The sequence below is a fragment of the Mauremys reevesii genome, linkage group 9, assembly GCF_016161935.1.
Source record: "Mauremys reevesii isolate NIE-2019 linkage group 9, ASM1616193v1, whole genome shotgun sequence".
NCBI classification, from domain to species: Eukaryota; Metazoa; Chordata; order Testudines; family Geoemydidae; genus Mauremys; species Mauremys reevesii.
In genome coordinates, this window is record NC_052631.1 from 30,640,724 (window position 1) to 30,667,085 (window position 26,362).

General features: G+C 42.0%; 1 protein-coding gene across 2 annotated transcripts in view; it reads left to right on the plus strand.

Moving 5' to 3' along the window:
- Positions 1–26,362, plus strand: part of SLC9A9 (solute carrier family 9 member A9) — a 342,765-nt gene that overhangs the window by 109,353 nt on the left and 207,050 nt on the right. For both annotated transcript variants that reach the window (XM_039488401.1, XM_039488400.1), the window contains exon 6: positions 11,638–11,743. In XM_039488401.1, the coding sequence (XP_039344335.1) occupies positions 11,638–11,743 (106 nt within the window). The remainder of the gene's footprint in view (positions 1–11,637; positions 11,744–26,362) is intronic.

Here is a 26,362-nt window from a genome sequence, read left to right on the forward strand (position 1 = left end):
AAGTACCTCAAGTTTTGTGGCTAACTAGATAAGATACTTCAGTAATGTTGAAGTATTAACAAGAGGAATTTAGTCCTGCTTGCCTGCTTTTCCTGGCTGAGCTTGAATTATTAAAAATGTTACTTTTGTTAATTTATTAAGCTAAATACATTGCATCCTAACCTACTGAGAGTTTGCACTATGATTTTATTGTTATTATGTGTATGAAAAGAAGAAAAAGGGGGTTTCCTTTTCTTAATTTTGGGTTTATATTGTCTTATAAGACTTCTTAAAATAATAGAACAGATTATTTTTAATATCTCATTTTATAATTCAGTTTGGGCAAAGAAGGCATTCAGATTACTGAGCACAGTCATGTCTGAAGCAACCCCTCTCTGCCACATTCATACTAGTGACATTATTCAAACTTATAGAGTGAGGAACTGTTCAGGCCCAGATTCTCAGCTATGATTCTGCCAACAGTTCTACGGGGCTGATGCAGCAGCTAGGAATTATGGAAGTGTATGGACTCCCCAGTAGAGTTGGTTGCAAATATTGTCATGGAAAATTTGTCCGTGTTTTTTGTCATTTCAAAATTCAACACACCAGCCATCTCCTCTACACCAACAGCAGGCAGGTGGTGACTTAGAAGCTGCAATGTGGAAACTTGTCCTGAGCATCAGAGATCTACAACAGTTGAGATCCCCATACAGTACATTATTTGTAACAGAGTCCCAGGATGGGTCATCTGCAAGGACTGAATTTGGGACCTCTGGATCTAAAAGCAGGACTCTATACTGCTTGACCCATAACCTGTTAAATGTCCAACCATAAGAGGGACACAAAGACTCGCACACGGTTAATGTAGCTCTACACCGCCTGTGATCCCCATATGCCATGATGATCTTCTCTGGTCTAGATAACCCCTCTTTAGGTTATTTTCCACAGGGAGTGTAGTACTGTGCAGCTGCACTGTGGTGCATGATCTGGGCCTCAGTTTATATAGTGACACAGTTGGAAATAGTTGATTCAAATAAGTCTGAGTATATTGTTCCTATCTGGTGAAGAAACAAAAATCTCAGTCTTCCAAATACATGTGTGTTACCAGATTTGCCCATTACTTTGAGGTGTGCTCATTTATTAGGGTTACTCTTCTGGGGGAGGGAGGATTCTGTAATTTTATCAATGTCCTGCTTGTATCACGTGTGTTTTCATATGGAGCTCTACTTCTCCCTTCTGCAAGTCCCCTCCCAGTGGAGCTATCCTGAAGGACCTAGGTTCCCCAGGGCTGGGTTCCTCCAGCCCCAAATGAACGCCCACCCACCCACACATTAACAGAGCAAATCTGAGCGGACCAGGTCAATCAGCACTTTCAAGCTGACTCTTTATATGTCCCTGAACTCAATAGGCTGGGCCAAGCAGCACTGTCAAGCTGCAACTCTTATATGCCACAGGTACGGCACCAGAATAGAGTAAGCCTGAGCAGGCTGGGTCGAACAGCACTTCCAGGCTGCCACCCTTATATGCCCCTGGACTCAGTAGTCTGGGTTGAGCAGCACTTTCAAGCTGCCACCCTCGTATGTCACAGGTTCAGCACGTCTCTATCCCCACTTTCACATTACAGTTGTACTGGCAGTAACCCACTTGATGAGCAAACCCCACAGTATTTTGGGGCACTACAGGGATCTTTAGTTTAAGTAAGAGGAGCGTTGCTGTGGAGTAAATGGGGAAGCTAAAAACACAAAAGAGTAAAGTTCAGAGAGAGAGCAAGGGAAGCAACCAGCTTAACCATTAAAGTTATGTATTGAATAATAGTGATAACTACACAAGGAGAGCCTAAACCAACATACCAGTTATTTTGTTAAAGGTAACAAAAGTCATATATAGAAAACTATCTGATCAAACAAGTCAGGATTAGAAAGTTATACCAGAGGTAGAAAAGAAAACAGAGAGAGAGAGAGAGAGAGAGAGGGATCTCACCACTCCATGAAGCTTAAACTGGTCGGGGTTCCCAGGTGATGGTGATAGCTCAGGGTACTGAGTGCTGGAGACAGGCAGAGCCCCCAGCACCATCAATCAGGAGAAGATGAAATCCCAGTGATGCAGATTTTGGATCCAGGCATCAGAACACTTACTTGAACATAGGAAGGATTTTTTGTAGAGAAACAACAATGGTTCAAGGGAGAACACTAGATTTGTTTATGGGTAAACTGATGACTTAAGGGTTTTCTTTAGGCTAGACAATAGGGGCTGATCACTCCTAGCCATGGGTGATGTTCCTTCTAGGGAGCTCACAATGCAATTAGGCTGCTTCAGTATTTTGGATATCAGTCAAAGATTTATTACTAGAATTGGTCTGATAACTACTGAGCTGGGTGTGTGCAGGTGTGGGTTCATTAACATCTGGAGCAGAGATCCCCCAGGATGCAGTGCTTCCCTGCTTTTCTGGTCCCAGAGTTCAGTGTGGTTCTTGCCTTGGAATCTCTGTTCTCCATTCTGTATGCTAATGGAGATGCCTCCTTGTCCCATCTTTGATGCAGATGAGGCTAGGGGAGTTGCCTTAATCCTATCACCCTTGTCAGGAGGGGTCTAGATGAGTCTCCCACTACCCTTCACTGCTCTCTGCAAGTCTTTTCTCTGATGGGTTTTGGTTGAAGCAGAGGCTGGGGGGATGGGGGTGTCCTTCATGAGTCAGACAGGCTGGATACTGCACCCTGGTTCCCCAAGAACACAGAGCTGACTGGTATCATGTGTGCCGTATAATTTGAGATCTGCTGTGCTTACAAGTGCATCATTGACTTAGAGTACCCCATCTACCATAGTAAAGACTACATATCCAGGCCTGCTTCCTCTCTTCATTGTGCTGATGGGTGAAACACAAAGTTGCATTCAGATAAATATCCAAAATTCCTGATTATCTGAAGTTCATGTTGGGATATGCCCTCAATGTGAGTTAACCCTCTGTTCTTCCATTGAACACAATCCATCAGCAAACCCTAGCTCCTCTTTCTGCTAATTCTTCCTTCAGTAGTAGCACCCTTGGTAAGATCCATTTTTTCATCATCTGGTGGCAGATCTTTTTTGAGACAGGGCTGTGCAATTCACCCCATTGAAGAAGGACCCTCTGCTAGAGTGAGAAGACCCCATGACCTGTGCTGAAATAGTCCTGCTATTAGGGATAAATTAAATGGTAAAGGAGTCTTTGCATTGGTGAAAGTGCAAAAGACATCATAAACTGAATTGACTCTGAAAAAAATTTGGATTTATTTCTCTCTTGGCCAAATGCATTTGTTCATGTTTAGTTTCTATCAACTAAGCAATCTAAATGTTGTACTACAAAACAGACCTTAGGCATTTGATTGGATTCTGGCAAGGGACATTCCTTCTGGTGTATGAAATTCTCCTTGGCCAATTTATGATACTAAGTTATAGCTGAGTAGCTTTGTAATGGATGCATTTCAAAGGTTCAGGTCAGATAACTGCTTATCTGAAGCTGATATCCATCTCCTTTGTTCAAAATAAAGCCAGAATTCTTGAGAGAGTGGGCTCCCAGCATTTCCAGACATTTTGATTTCCTTTCATGGGAGATTTTAGCTGTAAACAACAAGAGAACAGTTTCCTTTCGATATTTCTGTACCTCTGCTTCTGCTCCTGGCCAAAACCAAGAAGTGAAACGGTGTGTTGGAAAGTAAGTGAAACATTAACCCAACATTTTCAAACCTTGGTTCCATTCTAATTTTGAGTAAATTCTTACTCAGTTGTATCTGAGTTCCTAATCCCAAATGAAAGTTTCAATAATTAGAATATAGAAATAATTAGAACAAAAAGCTGAGTCCCAATTCTTTCCTTCCTTACATGGGCATGTAGTGGTGTGGGGGCCTTCCCAGGTCCTCGGGAATCCACCCGCCTCATTATGTCACTGATATGTTGGCTGCCGTGGGGAATGAAGCGGTCTCTGCTTTCAGCTGGAGCCCAGGCCTGTGATCAGGCTGGGTGGGAAACAAACAGTCAATTGGCCCCAGCTTTGGATCAAGGTGGGGCAACACAGAGTCTGAGGCTCAGGCCTGTGTGCAGGCTGAGCGACAAATAAGCAGTCAATTAACCCAGGCCCTGGATCAAGGCGGGGCAACCCAGAGTCTGAGGCTCAGGCTTCTGGCGTGGGGAAGGGGAAGGGGAGACTGCCACCCCTGGGTTGGGTGGCAGGAGGGACACAGGCCCACCCACTCCACTGTGTCCCAGCCCAGGGCCCTAGGAGTGACAAAGCGCTTTGTCACTGGGTCAGCGGGGATCCACACCACAACACAATGACTCACCCTCTGTCAGTGTTGCAGCCAGATAGGGGTCTGCTACCCCTAGGCCACTTCCACACTCCCCTTCTTGGTGTACCTGTTGCTGTGAGGAGGGGTCGAGGTTGACGGCAGCTTCCAGGACCATGAGCAAGTCTTTGGGGTTCTGGTCCATCGGTGGTCCGGGCCAGTTGTCTTCTCCCTCTGGGTTCAGGTCCGACGGCAGTCTGGGCAGTCCGGGCCAGTTGTCTGCTTCCTCTAGATCTCAATCAGCTAGTGGCCCTGGTGGCCCATGCCAGTCCTCTGCACTCTCGGCATCCTCCACCACTTCCCAGCTCGGGAGGCCACAGGAGGGGTCTGGTCTCTCTGGTGGTTGCCTCCCTACTGAGTTTTCTGGGCCGCCTTTTATGCTTTTTGCCCCTCCACCCACTTCCTGAAGGAGGGGCAACTAGGCCCTGGTTCCGCTCATCAGGGCTCAATGCGGAGGCCCTCCCACTCTGGGTACTCTAGAGGCCACCCCGCCTCACTATAGGGTGCAATTCTCATTGACTTCAAAACTGTGCAAATATTCTTCAGCATTAATAGCAGTAAGAGAAATTAGTCAGAGCAATGCTCTGATTCTATGTACTCACAAATGGATGATATGAATGCCATTGGTGTTCACATTAACAACATGACTTGACCTTTGCCTTAACCATAATAAAATGGGAGAATTGCTGGAAAGTGCTGCTTTAGGGCTTTGTCTTGGGTGCTGTTATTAGCACACTATTGTATAATGATATTCCAGTCTAAAGACATTTTACTTACCCATAGCACTTAAAAAAAAAATTCTGACATTTAAAGCATGGGAAGCACATTCACCTCCACAGAGGTTTGCTGAAGCATAACTATTTCAAAGCTACATGAACTCCCTTACCTTTGGTCATGTTGATAATCACAAGGCCCTTTTCTATTTGGAGTTACTATGGTTACAGCTGCACAGAAGATGTGAGTTGTACTGTGGTGTGTGTGGGGATTTTTTATAAAAATAGATATTAACCACCAGCTAGAGCAGTTCTGGCTCCTTACAAAATCACCACATTGTGTGTTTAAAAAGATAATTCATAAAAACAGCGGTAAAATATTTTATAAACCGTGTGTAAATACTGTAAATTTAAAATTTATCTTTGTAATTAAAATGTTTTGTTGATGCTTTCTCCCTTTCTCTCATTGAGCTAATCCATGAGTAGGATGGGTGACTAGCAGTGTCAGGACTCTACACTTCAAATGGGAACTGTTATTTTTAGAGAAAAGCCTTTTCTGTATGGGTGGTTTAATTGGATTGTCTCTCATCTTATTTTCTTCCAATTTGTCATTGAACTGCCTGTTAGGATCTGGTCTTATCAGATATGACAGATGATTGTTAACTTTGTTATAATCAGAAGATTAAGAAGAGACAATGGCAGCCCCTTTGATCATTGTTTCCAGTATAGGTATTTAATATTTCATTTTATATATAGTTTACTTTCTTTTATTTTGATCAGATCCTCTTTTTTTTGTAAATCACATATACTGATCTCATTTATTTTCTGGCTCCACTTTCTGGGTCTCCTAGTTCTTTTCAGCAACAGAACAACAAAAAAGTACTGGATATTGTTAGTCTGAATACTGCTGTGATTTTTTGACATTTCAAGAATGTTTTTACAGGAAATTAATTACAGAAAATTACAGGAAATTAATAGCAAGCGGAGCTGCTCCCATGTATGCCAAAAATATCTTTTATAAACCTGTGTAGGTCCAAGATTGTGCTAGATTGAGCATTTGCTAACACATGTTACCTCAGGCCATGAAATACAGAAAGGAGAGAACCAGATTTGTCTTAGCTCAAATACTAAGAAATTCCCAGACACTTCATCAGCTTAGGTTTCCTGTCACCGTAGTTTTTAATGAAGATCATCAATGTGTTGGGAATAGGGGCGGCTCTAGCCATTTCGCCACCCCAAGCATGGCGGCATGCCGCGGGGGGCGCTCTGCCGGTCGCTGGTCCCGCGGCTCCGGTGGACCTCCCGCAGGCGTGCCTGCGGATGCTCCATCAAAGCCGCGAGACCAGCGGACCCTCCATAGGGACGCCTGCGGGAGGTCCACCGGAGCCGCCTGCTGCCCTCCCAGCAACCGGCAGAGCGCCCCCCGCAGCATGCCACCCCAAGCACTGGAGCCGCCCCTGGTTGGGAATCAGGACATTAATATGCCATCTGCACTTATGGCAGAGTTTTCTACTTCATCAGAAAAGTATTTGTGTGCAGTTCTCAAGGCAATATCTAATCTATCTTTCTATCTATCTATCCCTCCACTTATATTTACATGGAAATCTGAGAGCAAGATTTCAATCCTGAAATAGGCTAAGTTCTTTAAGCAAAAGTAGTTTGACTTTTGCCTACTCACTATAAAGTATTTGGGGAAGTACCTTGATTATTTATCATACTATATAAAACCTAGCTCTGTCTATTCTTAAATGTCTTCAAAAAGCAACACAGTGTAGCATCTAATACCATGTTTTATTTCTAAGTATAAGATAAAACTATGGTATCACAGATGTACTATGATAACTGTTGGCAAATGACTTTTTAAAGGAGATCATTCTACTGTAGTATAATTTAAGATACCATCCCCCAGGTATCCAAGTATTGATAAGTTATTTTAGTAGGTCCATGCATCATCCTGATTACTACTTACATGCACATATGGCTTTCTGTAAGCAGCTCACAATTAATCCCGTGATCTGCCATTCAGCAGAAGGACTCTAGAATGAGGAAAAAAGAAGTACACTCCATACAAATAGATATATAAATCTCACATTAACTCTGGTCCAAATTATTGCAAATCCTGATTCAAAATAATCATATAGACTATCTTTGAGTCCTTAACCCAGGTCAATATGAAATCCAAGCCATTGTAGTTTACAACTTCAGAACTCTTAGTTAAGAGACTTCTAGAATCTATCCTAGGCTAGACAACAATCTGTGGTCATCTACATTTGCAAGTCTTATCTTTTCTTCTTTTCATATTTTGAGAGAGCTTGTTGGTGTGGTGACTTAATGGCTGTAATGTTTGGTTTTTTTTATTCTTCTCTACCCTTTTATTCATTTTGTTTGAAGAGATGCATAGAGAGATTTCTTTGTGCAGACCTGGATTCTTGATTCCTTACATTGGTTTTGTCTGGGTTTACTTGTCCTTTAAAGCTGGTGGCAGAATCCTCCAGGACTTGGGGGGGGGGCTTCCTGTGGGACAGAGGGCACAGTTATTTCATAAATTCCAAGGCCAGAAGGGACCATCTAGTGTGCCCTCTGGTATAACACAGGCCATAGAACTTCTCCAGAATATTTCTTAGATCAGATCTTTTAGAAAAACATACAATCTTGATGTAAAAATTCCCAGTGATGGAAAATCCACCACAACCCTTGGGAAGTTTGTTCTAGTGGTTAATTATCCTCACTGTTAAAAATGTATGTCTTATTTCCAGGAAGAATTTATCTAGCTTCAACTTCCGGCCGTTAGATCATGTTATACCTTTCTCTGCTAGATTGCAGAGCTCATTGTTCACCATGTAGATACCGATAGATTGTGATTAAGTAACTCCTTAACCTTCTCTTTGTTAAAATAAATAGATTATGTTTCTTGTGTCTATGGCTGTATGGCATGTTTTCTAATCCTTTAATCATTCTTGTGGCTGTTCTCTGAATCCCCTCCAATTTATCAACATCCTTCCTGAATAGTGGACACCAGAACTAGTCAGAAGTGTCATCTTGAGATTCCCCTGTTTATACATCCCAACACACCAGAATATTATGATATCCTAACATACCAGAATATTTCAACAAGCACTAATCCCTTAGATCACTGTTTTTTACACTGTAGTCTTGTCTGCTCAGAGCTCTTTGTTAAAATGTCCCACCTCTGTACTAGTGCTGGTACCGCTCCCCTGGGTGGAAACAACAGCTGTTGGCATTTTTACTAAGAGAGGGGTTAGATAGCATAGTGGCAAATAATGTTGGCGGGCAATCTGCAATGGTGAAAGATTGTAATGACAATTGAATTGTAAACCCAGCCTGTGAGACTCTTCCCTAAGGAAATTCCAGACTTTTCTAGTGTATGGTCAAGTCTAGGGGAAACAGGAGAGAGAGGGGGCACTTGAAAATGGCAAAACCGAGCCCAGCCCTGAATGCTCAATACCAAGTATAGATGATGGCTTTGTGCTTGCTAAGTGGAAATGGGACAGCAAGAGAGAACACGCTCCTCCATCCAAAAACTATCATATGCCTTCCAATGCAGCGGCATTTTAATTATTTCCCAGTAAGATTACTTTCCTTTCCTTTCCTTTGTTTCCACTCCTCATTTATAAGTTGGTTTATTAGGGGAAGCCAAAGTGGTATATGGGAACTTTGCTTTAGAACAACATTCCTATGTGGAACTCAGGATCAACTAGAAACACGGGTGCACATGGGTTGAAATCTACACCTCATCATGCAGGCCTCAGCATCAACTACTACAGCTCTTTGATTTCATGCCCAGAATAAGGGAATCTTTCTAGAAACCCACTGGTACCCACTGAAGGAACTGAACAGACATTCAAAGATCATTTCCCTCTCTGGTTTTCTGTCTCATGTGGGCTCTCTTTTTGCAATCTCACAGCCAATTGTTACAGGGGTCTCTCCTCTGTTTTTGGTACCAAACAAGCCCTATCAGGGTTTGATCTGGAGTTTAATAAACTTTGAGGGAGAAGCAGTGGAGTCAGTGTGGCAGTTTGTGATTTAGGAAAGAAATCCAGGTCACTAAGGGCTTGTCACTTAAAATGCTACAGCAGCACAGCTCCAGCTCTGCAGCTGCACCGCTTCAGTGTAGACACTTCCTATGCCTATGGCAAAGGTTCTCCTGTTGGCCTAAGTAATCCACCTCTCCAAAAGCCAGTAGTTAGATTGACAGGAAAATTCTTCCATCAACCTAGTGCTGTCTACACAGGGACTTAGGTTAGCTTAACTGTGTTGCTCAGGGGTGTGGATTATTCACACCAGTGAGCAACATAGCTGGGTTGACCTAATTTTTAGTGCTGTCTACATGAGGACTCAGGCTGGTTTAACTAAATTGCTCAGGGATGTGAATTATTCGCACCCCTGAGCCGTGTAGCTGGGCTAACCCTGTTTTCTAGTGTAGACCACCCCTTGAACACTGTTGGAATTTCCCTCTCGCCACACTGTTCAGGGATTGCTGGGAAATGCTGTTCTATGGCATTCAATCTATAGCTTGGTCCAGCGTTAGGGAATGTTGCTAAAAGGGTCTATCTAAACTTTGCCTTCTCTTCAGATGTGGGAGAAACATTGAGAGAGCTGGATGGGCTAAGAAGTCTCTTCCAGAAGAAGGGGCAAGTGATTCATTATTCTGTTGATTTCTGCATTATCCTTATGCATTTTAGGCCATGTCTACACTAGCACCATTTTCTGTATAACTTATGTCGCACAGGCTGTGAAAAAACACACCCCTGAGCGACATACGTTACACCGACAGAAGCGCCGGTGTAAACACTGCTATGTCAGCAGGAGACGCTCTCCCACTGACCTAGCTACCACCACTCATTGGGGGTGGTTTAATTATGTCTATGGGAGAGCTCTCTCCAGTTGGCATAGAGTGGCTACCTTGGTACAGCTGTGCCACTGTAAGCTCTCTCATATAGATATGGCCTTCATTTCATTTGACTAGACTTGGAGTCAGACTCCTCTAGAGAGGGGCTCTGATAACTTCCAGAAGGCTGCGGGAGGAAGATACTTGAAAAGGAAAAGGTTTTTTTTGTTTGTTTTCTTGGAAACAACTTCGTCAGTGTGGATCTTTGTTTGGTTTGGCCTGCCACACATATATAAACTTTTCTGTTGACCTTGGTTACTGTTTACTTTTCCTATTACTTATTTCACAGTTTCTGGATGATTTAGTTGGGGATTGGTCCTGCTTTGAGCAGGGCATTGGACTAGTGACCTCCTGAAGTCTCTTCCAACCCTGATATTCTATGAGTCTATGATTCCGCATTTAAGACCTTGCCAATAACTTAATATTGGAAGTGGCAAATGCTTGTTTTCACGGATATGGAAGACGGAATCATTTTCTATGGAATAGGGCATCCAAAATGGTACTTCAAAGCTGCTGTGTTAATCTGGATCGTGGTACATAATACCCCATAGGAGAACTGAAGATCAGAATTGGGACTTTAAACTAATACTAGTTTCCAAACACTCCCACTGCTGAACACATGTTGGAAAATCCTTTCAGCACTAGGTTCAGTTCTACCAATATTCTGTACAGAAGGTTAAAAGTTCTAGAAAGAGAAAAAAATCATCCACACAAAGCAAACATTGGTTTGTGAATCTTCGGTGGTAGCTTTAGTGTAAAAATTCCCTTTTCTGAAATGTCAGATGTAAACCTGAAACCCTGGAGGCTTTTCTAAACTTCAGGATTCCTTTGCTATTAAGATTTAGTCAACTGCACAATTATGTACCAGAATGAGCACCAGTGAAGAAAATGCAGTGAGATACTGTGTAATTTTCCAAACATACAAATCATTAGAAAGCTTTACATTACATTTTTGGTAGAAAGGGAAACCTCTGTTTGTTTCATGAAAACAGTGAATATGAATAGTAATATAGATCATATGCACAATACTTTTCACCCATAGAACTCAAAGCACTTTACAAAGATGGGTCAGCATTATTATGCTGTTTACAGATAGGGAAACAGAAACACAAAGAGGCTAAGTGACTTTCCCAACATCAGTTTCCTTCAGACCCAAATTGAATGAGTTATTTTATCAGTAATTTCAAAATATAAATACAAGTTTTTAGGGAAAAAATGTTAAAATTAATGGCACTAAATGCTTTATAAACATCAAAGAATTAAGCCTCACAATCTCTTTGGAAGATCGGTAAGTATAAGCATTGTCTTCTTCATGAATAGGTAAATTGGGGTTCAGATCATATAGGAGGTCCATGGGAGAGCTTTCTCCTTACCTCCAGTTCTGCGCTTTAGTCACAAGACTATTTCCCTGATATTAGGGGTAATCAAAGGTATAGTTTTAGTTTGTGTAAGACTGAAAGATGGCAGGGAGGGAGTGGACATTTCTAGTTCATGTAAAGCAGCAAAACTCTTAAAGTTATTGCTGGATTTAGAGAGCCGGTGTACTTAAATGTATCCCTTTTCTAATGTATTTCATTCAGTTAATGTGCAAACTGTCATGTTACATTGTTTAGATGTTAAAATATGCTTATCAAAACTCATTCCCTTCCCCTTTAGCTCATTAGCTATTCTAGAATTATGAAAATAACAAGCTTGCTTTGGTCTGTATGTTTCCTTCTAGTGACAGTTCTGGCTATTTTCCATGAGCTGCATGTGGATACAGATCTGTATACCCTTCTTTTTGGAGAGAGTGTCCTAAATGATGCAGTGGCTATAGTTCTCACATAGTAAGTACAAACATCTGTATTCCTTAAACAATGAAATAACTCTGAATTGTCCTGGTAAATAGCTCTCTCCATACAAATATCAATGCAGAGTTTAAAGATTGCATTAAAGGGGTACACTTCTGGAAATGTAATTGGTGCATTAAATACTCAATTTGCAATGTTAGTGGGAGTTGTGTGTCTGAACTGCAATTTTTGGTTATGAATACTCAGCCCAGAAAACAATAAATGTTGTAAATGTGTATATTAAATCTGATTAATGTTCTACTCTAAACAATGTGTCTGAATGGAGTTGTGCTACTGGATCCTGTAAACATGGGAGGTTTGCCAGATTGGAGGCAGAAGTTCTGGAGCAGAAGCTATCTCATACTCCTTTTTTCTGCAATCTATTGTTTTCCAAGGCAAAACCACAAAGCAGTGCAGTGTAGTACTGCTTATCTCCCTGTGGCTATTAAAACCAGCAGGCTTTCAGCCAGTAAATGTAAGATAATATTTCATAGCACCTTTCATTCCCAAGGATCCTAAAGCACTTCACAAATGATGGGCTCCATTTACCCTGGGTTTATGCTACCATATAAACACAAACCCTAAATACGTGATTAGAAGGTTCCCAAGTTGGCTTCAACTGCCATGTCTGGCACAGCCTATCATTCTTTGGACCATTGCTATAAAAAGTAAAACAACCGCCCCACTGCACACTCAGAATATATTCTTTAAAGTTTCAATCAAACCTGATTTTCATCAGCATGCCAAAAGATACTTCTCCTCAATGAAGACGATTTCCCTGCTAAATGTCTTCTTTGGACGCTACAGCTATTCAAAGACAGATTGCAGGATTTTTTTTTATATTGCAAAACATTTTTCCCCCCTCTCTCTTTATAGTCAATAACAATTTAACTTTTTTGCTGATATATCCAGAAATATTTAACAGGCAGTTAACAAGTCTGGAAAATTTACAATCATATAGATAAAAGATTTGAAACATATAAGCAACTGAAAATGGGGGGGGGAAAAGAAGGTAGAACAGAAATATTCCAGCAACCTTAGATATAACTCTCACTACATGCTCTAGCTATATTAAAATATGAAAATTACTAACAAGTGAGTGAACAAGGCCTTGGTTCAGAAAAGCAATCCTATTCTGCAATTAAGCATGTATTTAACTTCTGTTGACTTCAATATAAGTTATGTACGTGCTTAAAGTTAAAGTTAAGCATGCAAGAAACTAAGCACACGTTTGTCTTTCTTGAGTCTGGGCTATAATGCAGCCACCTCTGGGATGGAACACAGCAACTGTCTGATAACACACAGCAATACTACTCAGAAGTGCTTTAAGGACAAGGCATGTAGAAGAATTTCATTTCCAGTTGAAGTTATAAAGTGAACTTTGGTAGACAGTACGTAATGAACCAAACTGGGGATTTTTCTCCTTTGTTGTGACAGCTTGTTTTCACAGCCAGTACATAATTCTTGCAAGATATGTAAGATCAGCATTAACACTCCTATTTAATTGTTCATTGTCTAAATACCAGTCCTCTTACATTCCCCTACACTTAAGCCCTGTTATTGTTTTTAGAGCAAGAACAACATTTCCATCTACTGTCAAGAGTGTGAGCACAGAATCTGATGATTATATGCAGCACAGATGTCACATTCAGTAAATGCAGTTAGAACGTGTAACTTAACAGAGTATCTGTTGTAACAGAAAACAAATGAACAAAGGGAAATTTAAATCAGAGACTAGAAAAACTGAAAGAATTGTCACAAAATAAAAGCACACATTAAAATAGGAATCTATTGTACTAGCCAAATATATAAGAAATACACAGATGGGTTTGTTTCTCTGATTCTGTTGTATTTGAGCTGAGCTAGCGCAGGATATCCTAACGAATAGCTATGTAACACTTAAACCTAGAAGCAACTCAAACAAACAAACAAAAAAAGCCAGAATCTGTACAGTATCATTCGTTTTCAGCAGTTCGGCTGCCAAATAACGTAGACTTCTTCAAAGGTCAAACTCTGAGGAATCACTGAAGTACAACACAAATCTCAAAAGCCCAGCAATATTGTATAGTCCACAAGTCAGGAGTTTCTAACATCTCCTCTTTTCCCTGTACACAAATACAGGCCATAGGGTTTAGTCCATCAATCTGCAAGTGGAGACTGAAGATAGATAGGACTATGCTTGCCGTAAACACTGGTTTTTCTTCAGAGCTTTCTCATCTGTTTTTCTCTGTTTCTGACAGATTGTAACCCTAGTCTCTGCAGTAGGATCTGTTTACACCAACAAGCTAATATATTTTTCTGTATATTTTTAGTAGTGAAATTTGCATCAGACGGTAAAGGAAATGCCTAAACTCCTATAGATGAGGTTGAAAAGAATCTGGGAGATGTTTAATTTCTAGCCTAAATAATGTGTTGTTGTACCAATTGTGTAAACCTCAACCCTACCATGATTTTCTTTCCTAAAGGCTTTTAAGTAAAGATGTACTGCTGATAAAGTCAACTTCAGTGTCTTAGCACCCCAGTAAATCAAACAACTTCCTTCTAGTTGCATGCAGAAGTATTGTGTTCTAGTGTTAAGAAAGTGCAGCAACTTTCATCCCATGGCACAGACACCATTTTATTTTTACTTTTTAAAAGAGATACTCAAAGTTTTTTTCAGTGTGGTGCAGTGGCAATGACTGTATAACTAGACTGGTGGGGGAATATATAAAAATGTGATCAGAAAGGATCAGTAGTAATAATACAGTGCTATGCTCGTTCATATATTATTTAATGAGTAAAAAGAAGAGAGAATGAAAGAAGGGCTGCAAAATGTGTTTCATTGGACAGCTGAAGAAACCCTAGGCAAATGTCTGCATGGCAGACTCATTTTAAATTCTAAGGGGGATCTTACATTTATGCATACTGCCTCTTACCCCAGAGGATCCCAAAGTGCTTAAAAATGATGAGCCTGACCCTTGGTGGGTTCAGTGTGGGTTGGGAGGAGAGAGGGAAGGTTCAGTGTTCCTCCAGCTCCACTTCACCCACTCATGGACAAACAAACATGACATGGCAGCTTGTCCTTCCTGAAAGGAAGGGACAGCCTACTGCACACGAATAGGGGTCATGCTGGGACAGGTTTGGTCCCCCTATATTTCACCTCTTTTATACATCAGTCAGTGAGAGGACAGTACTCAGGTGAACTCACACGACGCCTTTTATATACATTTAGTAGGTAACACTACTCAGTGTGCCACCACAAGAGGGATTCCACCTGCCTTTAAATAACACAGGCCTGATGCCTCCAGATACCATCCACATGAGCACTTCAGCTCCCCCACCATCACTAGCAGCTTTCCAGTGTAGGGTTGCCAGGTGTCCACTTTTCAACCAGAACACCTGATCAAAAAGGGACCCTAGTGGCTCCAGTCAGCACTGCTGACCAGTCTGTTAAAAGTCCAGTTGGTGGCCAGCATGCCCCTCTGACTCCTATGCAGACGGGTGGCCACAGGGGCTCTGTGCAGGAACCATGGCCAATAGGAGCTGCAGGGGTGGTGCCTGCGGACAGGAGCAGGGCACAGAGCCTCCTGGCTGCCCCTCCACGTAGGAGCCATAGGGACGTGTCGCCGCTTCCTGGGAGCCGCCTGATATCAGCATTGCCCAGAATCCACAGCCCAACCCCCACCCCCCCGCACCCAAACTTCCTCCCAGAGATTGCACTCTCTTTTGCACCCAACCCCCCTGCCCCAGCCCGGAGCCCCCTCTTGCATCCCAAACTCTTCATCCCTGGCCCCACCCCAGAGCCCACCTCCCCACACCCCAACCGCCTGCTCCAGCCTGGACGCCCCTTCCACACCCTGAACCCTGCATTTCTGACCCACTCTGGAGCCTGCACTCACAGCCCAGAGTCTGTAGACCCTCCCACATCACTGCCCCAGACCAGACCCCCCTCCCACACTCTGAACCCCTCGGCCCCAGCTCGGAGTCCTCTCCAGTACCCCAAACCCCTCATCCATGGCCCCCATGGCCCCAGAGCTCACACCCCCAGCCAGAGGTCTCACCCCATCCCACACCCCAACTCCCTGCCCTAGCCCGATGAAAATGAGCGAGTGAGCGAGGGTGGGGGAGAGCAAGCGACAGAGGAAGAGGGGATGGAGTGAGCAGGGGTGGGGCCTCAGAGAAGGGGTGGGGCAGGGGTGGGGCCTCGAGGAAGGGGCAGGGCAAGGGTGTTTGGTTTTCTGAAATTAGAACATTGGCAACCCTATGCCAGTGGCCCTTAGAACCATATTTTAGTCTGTATAGTTTTATACTTTCCTTGGTAATTAATGCTATAGATCAGGTTTTCTTGAAGCTTCCATTATACTCCCTTATCTGCAAGCAGATCAGCATAAGGGGATCTTAGCAGGCCATAGTTGTAGTAGTAGCTGCAGAATGACTGGACAGACGTTATGTTAGTGGGGGAAGATCAGTAGCACAATCCAGGAGGATTTCACCCTCAATAAGTGCTGGAGAGGGCTGCAGCAGGGTAAGAGAGATTAAGAATGGCTGGGGAAGGTGAGTGGGTAGCTGACCACAGCTGTGGCTGGTTTAATGAGGGCCCATCTGGCCCTTAGAAGAGGGCAGTGGGCCAGGAGCACACAGAGTCCCTCTCTAGCAGTAGAGAGGGAGGGACATGGCTGCCTAGCAGCTGAGAGGGTACCAAGACTGGAGCAGGGCTGGGAGAAGGTCAGAGGAGCTGGGGAGCTCTGGCTTAGAAACCCTCCAGACTGCAGGCCTTGTTAAAGGGCAAAGAAGGGAACTGGAGAGGGCAGCCCAAGGGTAGGCAGAGGCAGGAGGTCCAACCCCCTCCTCCCCTTGCCTATGATGAATGGTATGTACACTGCAGTCTGCCCCAGTGAGCGGGGGCTAGACGGTGACTGGCAGTAGCCATATACTGAGGTGAGGTGGGGATAGGGGGTTGGGGGTTCCCCTGAGAGGGGAGACCCAGAGACAATGGGGGTAATGCCAGGGGGCATCCCCCAAGCGAAAGGGGCACCGGGGTCCAGGAGGGACACAGGAGCCAGCGACAACCGAGACACCAGCCGACAGAGGGCGCTCCTGGGTCAAAGAGCTAATTCCCAGGACAACCGACAGGAGGCGCCACAGGGGTGAGTCGCTATCCCGTTACACCCAGCAATTTTGTATCAAGAACCCAAACTATTTCTTTGAATAAAATAATTTCAGAATCCTCATGGAGAACAGCTACTCTAACAGACAACAAAGATGTAACTATTCAAAATTAGTATGTTTGAACCTGTTTCAAACTGGGGCTTTAAGTTCTGGAAGAATAATCTACAGAACTAAGAAAAGCCCAAAAGTGCCTAAGTTAGTCTTTCCAGACTAATTATTAGAAATTGTCTTTCCAAAAACACTCAGGAGATGATTGAAAATTTCTTTCCTTATGCATGCAAGCCTATGTGACTGCTCGTACTAGCAACCAGGTATTTCCTGGGCACATTGTTTCCCAGGAAATTAACTATGCTTTGTAGCCAATAGTATTAGCTGTGCATCCTTATATGAAAGCCTTATAAAATATGGATGACAGAGTATATATGATATTTACTGGCATATATGTCTCCTTTTCTGTGTCTATTTACAGTGTTTGCTCAGTGTATGAAAATAATGCATATGGGGGCCTACCCCAAAATATGAAACAAACAATATATATGCATGAAAAGTAAGATATTTGAAATACTCTGTAATGTTGGGTATGGTTAAAAATATGAGTTCAGTCTCTGTCTTCAGATAGCATCTAAATAATAAAACAATTGATTTTGGATGATGGATGATTGGAATTTTGTATACAAGGAGTAAGATATCTCCAATCATCTCTTCATGCCATTTTCAAGGAAAGAAATAATTTTCATAAGGCTGAGACAGTTATCTGTCAGTTCTTCTATAACTCCTAGAAAGACAAAATATTATTCTTCTTGAAAATCAGGCTACACTTCCTTTTGTAGCTCTATAGCAAAAAAGGTAACAAATATGAAGACTGATTTTCCTTTGATTATTATCTAGGAGTTGCTGTTGTACGCAATGAACCTCTTTCTTTAAAGGTTTCAAATGATGAGATTTTTACCACTGCATGTAACTTATCCCTCCTGTGTGACTTTTCAGACAGTCTTATAAAGTAAAAACAAAAAACAGAACACACATTTATTTAAAACATTTTCCTTTGCAAGATCCAAAACTCATAAAAGGGACTATTTTCTTAGCTGCCAATTTAACAAGTTCCAACCTGTGGAATTCTTTTCCAGGGGATGCTGTAAGGTCCAAAAGTATAATTGGGTTGAAAAAAGAATTAGGTAACTTCATGGAAGATAGGTTCATCAATTGCTACTAGCCACGGTAGTCAGGGATGCAACCACATGCTTGGGATGTCTCTAAATCTCTGACTGCTAGAAGTTGGGACTGGAGAAAATGCGATGGATCACTCGATAAATTGCCCTGTTCGTGTCACTCCCTCTGAGTTATCTGGCACCAGCCACTATTGGAAGACAGGATACTGGGCTAGATGGACCATTGGTCAGACCCAGCTATCCTTATGTTATTAACCCTCTTGAGATCCTATTTCCTTAACCTTGTAAGGGTCTTTCTGTCCTCTTAGCCAACCCCAAGGGAAAAGTCTGATCAGTTAACCAGGGAGACTAGCTATCATTCATACTGCAAGGATGCAAAAATTCAAGATGTTTTTTCTCCCATTCATGGATTTCAATCCCCAGAATTATGAGTATTGTTTATCATGTCTACAGTAACATAAATGTGAGTAGAGCTTTATATACTAATAAAATATGCTGTCTGTGCACTCAGGAGTTTACAATCTAAGGGCCAGATTCTGAAACCCTTAATTGAGCAAAATTCCCACAGACTACAGTTGACTGAGTCTGCAGTATACGGTTGAAACCTTATGCATGTATGGGGATTGTTATCAAACCACAAGAGAATAAGGAGAAATAGGACAATGAAATCTACAGCAGTAAGATAGTGCCCTCGCATTGGATGTTGTGCATGCATTTTGAAGGTAAACATCTTCTTTTAATCTTCTTCCTTCCTCCACTGTCCTTTCTTTATACCATCCCTCACTCATTCAGGTGAACACACTGCAAGATTGAGGTTTGCAGGGTTTGTGCATTCTTTACAGAGAGACTTGGAGGAGGGAGTGGAAGAATGGTGGAAAGAATGTGGAATGAGGTTGCAAGTAGAAGAAGTTAAGTGAGAGGAGGACTGAAGCTTTGTCTGGGAAAGTAACTGAAGGTGTCATTAGCATCTGAGCAATGCAAGAGGGCATATTTAACACGGCTGTTTACTGGCAAAAATCCTTCTCATGCTGAGTGTTCAGCAAGGACAGAATATGGACAAGTAAAGGTTACTAATTTGGGTTCTCTGCTAACACAGATATCTTAGCAGAACCTTACCCAAGAGATGTGTTCCACCTACCAATGAAAGCCCAGTGTCTGTTACCTTTCCACTGCCATTCAGAGATGTGATTTGTTTCAGGCTTTCTTTGCTTGTTTGTTTTTGCCAGAGAGGTGGGCCTGGGCAAATATATAACATTCCATTGTTGTTTGTTTTATCTGAAAATTCTTCCCTGGTAGGAGAGTAAAGGAACCTGTTCATTTTTCTGCAGTAACACAATGAACTTTCATGGTTTCTTTATGAAGTGGTACATTTCCAAGTAGCTTGTAATGATGAAGAAATCTCATTTTCAAAGCCTCTGAAAAAAAGAGCTCTTGTCTTACATTACATGGATTCCAAGTCCATTTTTCAAGATTTGACTGCAGGATTTGATACCTTCTATGGGCCATCTTAATTATCACTTCAAAAAGTTTTTTTCCCTCCTGCTGATGATAGCTCATCTCAATTGATTAGACTTTTCCTGTTGGTATGCATACTTCCACCTTTTCATGTTCTCTGTATGTATAAATATCTCCTGTCTGTATGTTCCATTCTATGCATCCGAAGAAGTGAGCTGTAGCTCACGAAAGCTCATGCTAAAATAAATTTGTTAGTCTTTAAGGTGCCACAAGTACTCCTGTTCTTTTTGCAGATACAGACTAACACAGCTGCTACTCTGAAACCTATTTCTAGCCTGTGGGTAATAAATGAGCTGTCCTCATATACTAGACTCCTTTTAATAGGTTAAAAGAGACTGAAATTTATGGGCAATAATTTGCAGATTGTGGTTCTTCTCAGTCTGCTTGGGTCTTCTCTCATCAGGCCAAAAATGATAGAGTTTATCCATTGCCAAATGGTAACCCCAAAAAGGAGAAATTTCAACCACTTAGTGTAGGCCAGTAGCAGGGGCTCACAGTGTTGAGGGACTATGCTACAGGGAAAGAGTGTGGAAAATTTGTACAGCTTTACCTATGATTAAAGGGATGACGTACCCAAAATATAGGCAGACTTCCTTTTCCTGTAAATGTTTTTTTGTTGAAGTTTTATCTTCATGGTTCCCTCTTATTCCTTCACAGTGATACAAATTCATCCAGTGAGCATGTTCCTTCTAGTGTAGTAATACTGTGTACAAGTAGATGCCATGCTCAAGCCATTTATTCTTGCCATGAGTTCACTGGAATCTTGTATGGGATTTTCTAAAATCACAGAGGGCAAATAATGAAGCACTATTATTCAAAGCGTGGATCAGCTTCCAGCATGAACTGACAGTACAGTCAGTGTTCAGTTTGTGTTGTATAGGCATAATCTATGGCAATGGGTGTCAAGAGCTGGTCCACGGAACTGCTCTGGGTAGTCCAAAGAGATGAATCTAACACAGTGGTGTTACTTATTAGTAGATGTAATGATGATACTTCCTGATAGTTTTAGGTCAGTCCAGGACAATCTTAGGAATAATAACTCTTTTGACCAACTAGACCTAACATAGAAAACAAAAGAAATAAGGACCTTCTTAGACTGTGCATGGCTACTTCAAGTATTTTGGGGTTGACTATTTCTTTGGTGTAAATTCTACCATGATTATATCCATGGCCATCTCTAAAGTGAGAGGGGAAGCAAACATAGAAGACTAAAATGAAAAAATGCAGTTGAAGATTAAAGAAATTCTGATAGCAAACAGAAAGACAAACTGGAAAGTCACCTGAAGAGACTAGAGAAAGGGGGTCAAGCAATGACAAGAGATTCAGTTCTAACATATCTAAAGTCCACTTGGTCTGCATATAGAAATATGCAAATAGAAACACCCAATTTACCTCCTCTGTGGGCTTGACCCATTGACCACTGAAATCAATGGAAGTCTTTCCAAAGGTGTAGGATCAGGGTCTTAACTAGAACTAAGTGAAAATTCTCCAACACAACAGGTTTCCTGGAAGCCCCAGTGTGGTGAGTGTTCTGAGCCTGATGAGTCATTTGAGGTAATTATCTATGAGTCCTAAGGGCCCAGCCAAGCCACAAGCAAGAGTCTAACCAGGTGACCCAAAGGAAAGCATATAGGTTCCTAAAGTAAGTTGCAATTCCAGTCTGCTCAGCATTGCTGCCTTGTTGGGGATGCTCCCTGCTACCTTCTTCTGACAGATTGTGCCTGTTTCTCCTGCTGCTCCTGATGAAGCCAGAGCTGACCACCTGGCTGTCCTGACACCAGGGGCGGCTCTAGACACCAGCGCGCCAAGCAGGCGCTTGGAGCGGCCGTTTCCCGGGGGGGCGGCATTTGGCTCCGGTGGAGCTCCCGCCGGCATGCCTGCGGCAGGTCCACCGGAGCCCGGGACAAGCGGACCTGCCGCAGGCATGACTGCGGCGGGTCCCGTCTTCCCGCGGCTCCGGTTGAGCTCCCGCAGGCAGGACTGCGGCAGGTCCGCTCGTCCCGGGCTCCGGTGGACCTGCCGCAGGCATGCCGGCAGGAGCTCAACCGGAGCCGCGGGAAGAGGGGACCCGCCGCGGGACCGGGGAAGGGCGGCGCAGCGCTCCGCGCTGCTTGGGGCAGCCCGATTTCTAGAGCCGCCCCTGCCTGACACCCAGCTGGGCCAGGAGCCTTGGACCTGGATCTCCCAGGGCTTCCAGGCTCCTAGTTACCCTTTAGTACCCTGGCAGGCTAAAAGGGAGCTGGGACCACTGGCTCCCAATCACCCCTTTTGGAATGAACAGTTTTGATTTTTCTAAATGATTTTTTTATCCTGTTTCATAGAGAATTTTGAAATGTTTGGGTTTTGGCCATACCATTGATTTATATAATGTCACTATAATAAGAATATTATTATTCACTAGCCCATTCTCAGAACATCCCAGCATTTTGTTTGGCCTTTTAATTGCCATTGGAATTCCTCTGAAGTTCCTCACCAGTGTTGACTAACCTAAATAATTTTGTGTCATCTGCAGATGTTGTCCCCTCACTGTTCACCCTTTCCACATCATTAATAAATTTACTTAATAGCACTGGTCCAAGAGTGGATCCTTAGACCCCACAAATAACCTTTTTTCATTGTTGAAAATTGCCCATTTATTTCTTTTCTGTCTTAGCTATGTCTACAGTCGCTGATATTTTTTGTTGTATCTGAAAACCTCTTTGTGTACTTTCTCAGTCAGGCTTTATTTTTTGTTATGATTCTTATGTATATCTGACAGAAGCTGGCAACCCTATACAAGACACTGAGAAGACAGCATGACTACCCTGATGCATTTACAATCCAAACTGGCATTGGAATTTACAGGAAATAATGTCAACCTGGAAAGGCATGCTGGGTTCCTCCTTGAGACATACCTGAACTGATTTGAAACTCCTTTAATGATTAGTTTTAAATTCCCATTATCTTTTGTCAGGAGCTGACCTTGATTTGGATCCTTTGCCCTTGGATTTTTGGAGCATTATGCAGGATGGATTTTGCCACAGAATTTAGTGATCTGCTTTTTGCTTTGATTCCTGAGTCCACTGAATATCTGGTTTTACAGTGACAAGACAGCTGCCTGTTTTCATATTCTTCCTTAAACTGCAGTTATAGTCAGAAAAGTGGCTATTAAAAATGACATTGTGGAGTTCTGAATTTACTCCCTTAACCACTTTTATATCCAGTGTGCTCATTTAAGAGCCAAAGGCTTTTCTAACAGCCATTACTGACAGCCTGGGATCTGAAAATCAAGCTGTTTCTTTTTTGCTTCTTCTTTTCCATCAAGCACCAGTAATATGGATTCTGCTGTTGGAGTTTAGTGAACAGTTTTGTTGATGAAGTGTGTGACTAACTCTTCCATAGGTTCTGCAGTGTTAATAGGGGTAAAACTTGTTCTTCTCTGGAATGTAAGTAAATGACTTGCAGAGACAGAGAGCAAGTGTGCTGAGTTAGAATATGCCACTTTTCATGGTGTGCTGAAGGTTCTGTTTCTTAATTGTACTCTAACTTATATCCAATGGCCATCTTTTACTAGATTCCTGTACAGTGTTTGGCCCTACAGATAGTCCAATCCCAGGGAAATAAACTGATGCTAAAAGGCCCTTATTTTTGTCCAGTCTTTGAAGTGGACAGCAGACTACAAGGAATACTTTTAATGTTTTGTTTCCTTTGATGCAAATGCATTCAGTCAGCTTGCATCCAAAAGGAATAATAAAAATGACTGTCTTTGCTTCTTATTCATTGTCATCTGTAGTTCAGATAGAAGGCTGTTCAACCCATGCTATGACAATGAAGGATGCCTGCCTCTGCTCAATTCCACCAATTGAGATTTGTAGGGAACTTCTTGCATTTCATTGCAAGCTTCACAAAAAATGATTGTTTCAATATTGACTCGTCACACTGGGGTTCCAGGATTTGGTGGTTAGGTGATTGCTTCTTCAATTTCAACTGTACTTTCACCATTCATTTGCTCTGATTATGGTTGGCTCATGCTTAGGAATATCTTTACCTCTTCAGGCATTGCAATATATATATATATATATATATATATGCACCTAATTTAATTTGGGCTTCCAATATATTTGTGTACAGACAAGAAATTATCCCTACAAAATAACCATATCATTGCATAAATATACACAAGTGCAAAAAACTGTCCATTGTCATGTAGTTGGCCCCTATTTGTTCACAAATGTGTATTTTGTGAACACATTTACTTGTTTGAATGTCTGTGCACACACTTTGTGTGTACTATTTAGGCGCCTGGTTTTGAATATTTATCATGTAGTGCCAAAATTTGCCCTTGAGTATGGGGTGATGGCTGCCACTGAAGTCACATAAAGTCAAACATATAGGACATGTACATAAGCAGAATTTACTCCATAGCATCCCAGTGCATTAGAAAGGGGATCTACTGAAGCTAGTTGTAATAGAGAAAATGATCAGAATAACTTACTTTTATTATTTAATATGTATAGTGTTACAGCACACAGATGCTCCACTCAGGCTTGGGGGCCCATCATAATAACCATTGTACAAGAAGATAAAAAGACGTGTCTCTCAAGGCCTGTCAAGGAAGAGAGCAGGGAAATGAGAGCAGAGATGGTATCAGGCCAGGGAATGGGTGGTGGAAAAAGTGATGAGAGGGATGAAAAGAATTCCAGGATAGTGGTAGATGAGGTAAGGATTTTGTTGGGATGAGAAGTGGGTGGGAGAGTGAAAATGAGGATGAAGGAGGTGGAGTTGGTGGAAGCATTGAAGGGGAAAGGTATGTGGAAAGGATGAAAAATGGTTGTGTTTTGCTAATTTCTTTTCATTATATAAATAACTGTTAATTTTGTTTTCCCATATAAAAGGTATTGGTGATTTCTTATTCCTGAGAGGATGAATGGGGAAGAAACACTTGTAAAAGGTGACCAAGGGGGTTAAAATTTAAGTCCTTAAAACCATGGGAGAAAATAAGGTTTTGGGCGGGGGCTTGAACCAAACATTTTATTTATTGGAACCCCTAGACAGCCTATACTGTTAATACCACATAGCAGAAAGGGCACTTACAGGGCAGTAAATCAGTTATACAGTCAGTCAAATAACCAGGTAACAATACATTAATAAAGCAGGGAGTTATTTGTACTGCAAGTTAATGAGTGAATCAATTAGGTAGATGAGGAATCCTTTCCCTCTTTGATTTCTATAATGACATTATGATTATCTGTCTGCTCTGTTTACCTTTGAGGGAGTGTTTATCCCCATGACTGTTAGCCTGTTGATAATACTTCGACATTTTACATCAGTGACCCTCTCGAATAGGCAATGTGAGAATTGGGAAACTGAGCAAACTTGTTATAAATAGAAACTTCTAAAGGACTTTCTCCCCCTTCGTTAAATAGAGTCAAGCCCACTAATCAAGATGTGTGCTTGCTGCATTAGTAAAACTTCTGGAATTGTTTCTAAGCATGCCTTTACCTAGGAGAATAATAGTTCTGTTTAACCACAGAAAACAATGCAGAGGAATGTCAGTAATTCTTGCCCTTGTTAGAATTTCAGTATGAGATTTGAGACTGCACAGGATGTTTTCAGGAGATAATTCCTATCATTCCAGTAAATTTCATGCCGTTTTCAACATTTGCATGCCCACTACATTTTTTTTTATATTGATACCATGTTAAAAAAGTTCCAGTGCTTTCCTATACTGCAAAGTGAAGATACAGTATTCTTAGATATAAGTTGTCTAATAGAGTCTGGGGGTTTTATGCAATTTATTAAATATATAGCCTACAGTGGCAGTCTGTGTTTCATAAATTGGAATAGATTTCAGTGAGTGGTGTTGTGGAGAATGCCCTCAGGGAGGTATGAAAATGTAACTTATCTAAAATCAACTGGGAGTGTCTGCACTTGTCATTTCCAGTCAAATCAGACTAACTGGGGGTATTTCTGTCCACTTATTCACAAACAAACTGATAACACTTACAAATATGGCATTCAGGCTCAGAATTAAGAAAGCCACTTGTGATGCTTTCAAATCACGTTGAAGAGGCAATTATTTAGCTACATTTTCAGTACAAGTGACCATGTTGGCATCAAAGCTTCCTCTTTTCAGAGATTTCTATTGGGAGCACTTCAGAACTGAAGTACACCCTGCTACAAATCAGCTCATTTTTTTGAGCCCTTCCAGATGTTTTTTCTTATCCAAATAACCTTTCTCCAGTGAATAAGACAGATTTTATGAAAGCAAGATAATTGCACACACCGTTTAATTCTTCTTTTGGAGATGAATCCCTTTTAGTTAAATATGGGTGTATGGATACTGGTTCCCTCGAAGTGTTCCAAAAGCAAACTGACTGCATCCTCATAAGAACATAAGAACATAAGAAAGGCCGTACCGGGTCAGACCAAACGTCCATCTAGCCCAGTATCTGTCTACCGACAGTGGCCAATGCCAGGTGCCCCTGAGGGAGTGAACCTAACAGTCAATGATCAAGTGATCTCTCTCCTGCCATCCATCTCCATCCTCTGACGAACAGAGGCTAGGGACACCATTCTTACCCATCCTGGCTAATAGCCATTTATGGACTTAGCCACCATGAATTTATCCAGTCCCCTTTTAAACATTGTTATAGTCCTAGCCTTCACAACCTCCTCAGGTAAGGAGTTCCACAAGTTGACTGTGCGCTGCGTGAAGAAGAACTTCCTTTTATTTGTTTTAAACCTGCTGCCTATTAATTTCATTTGGTGACCCCTAGTTCTTGTATTATGGGAATAAGTAAAT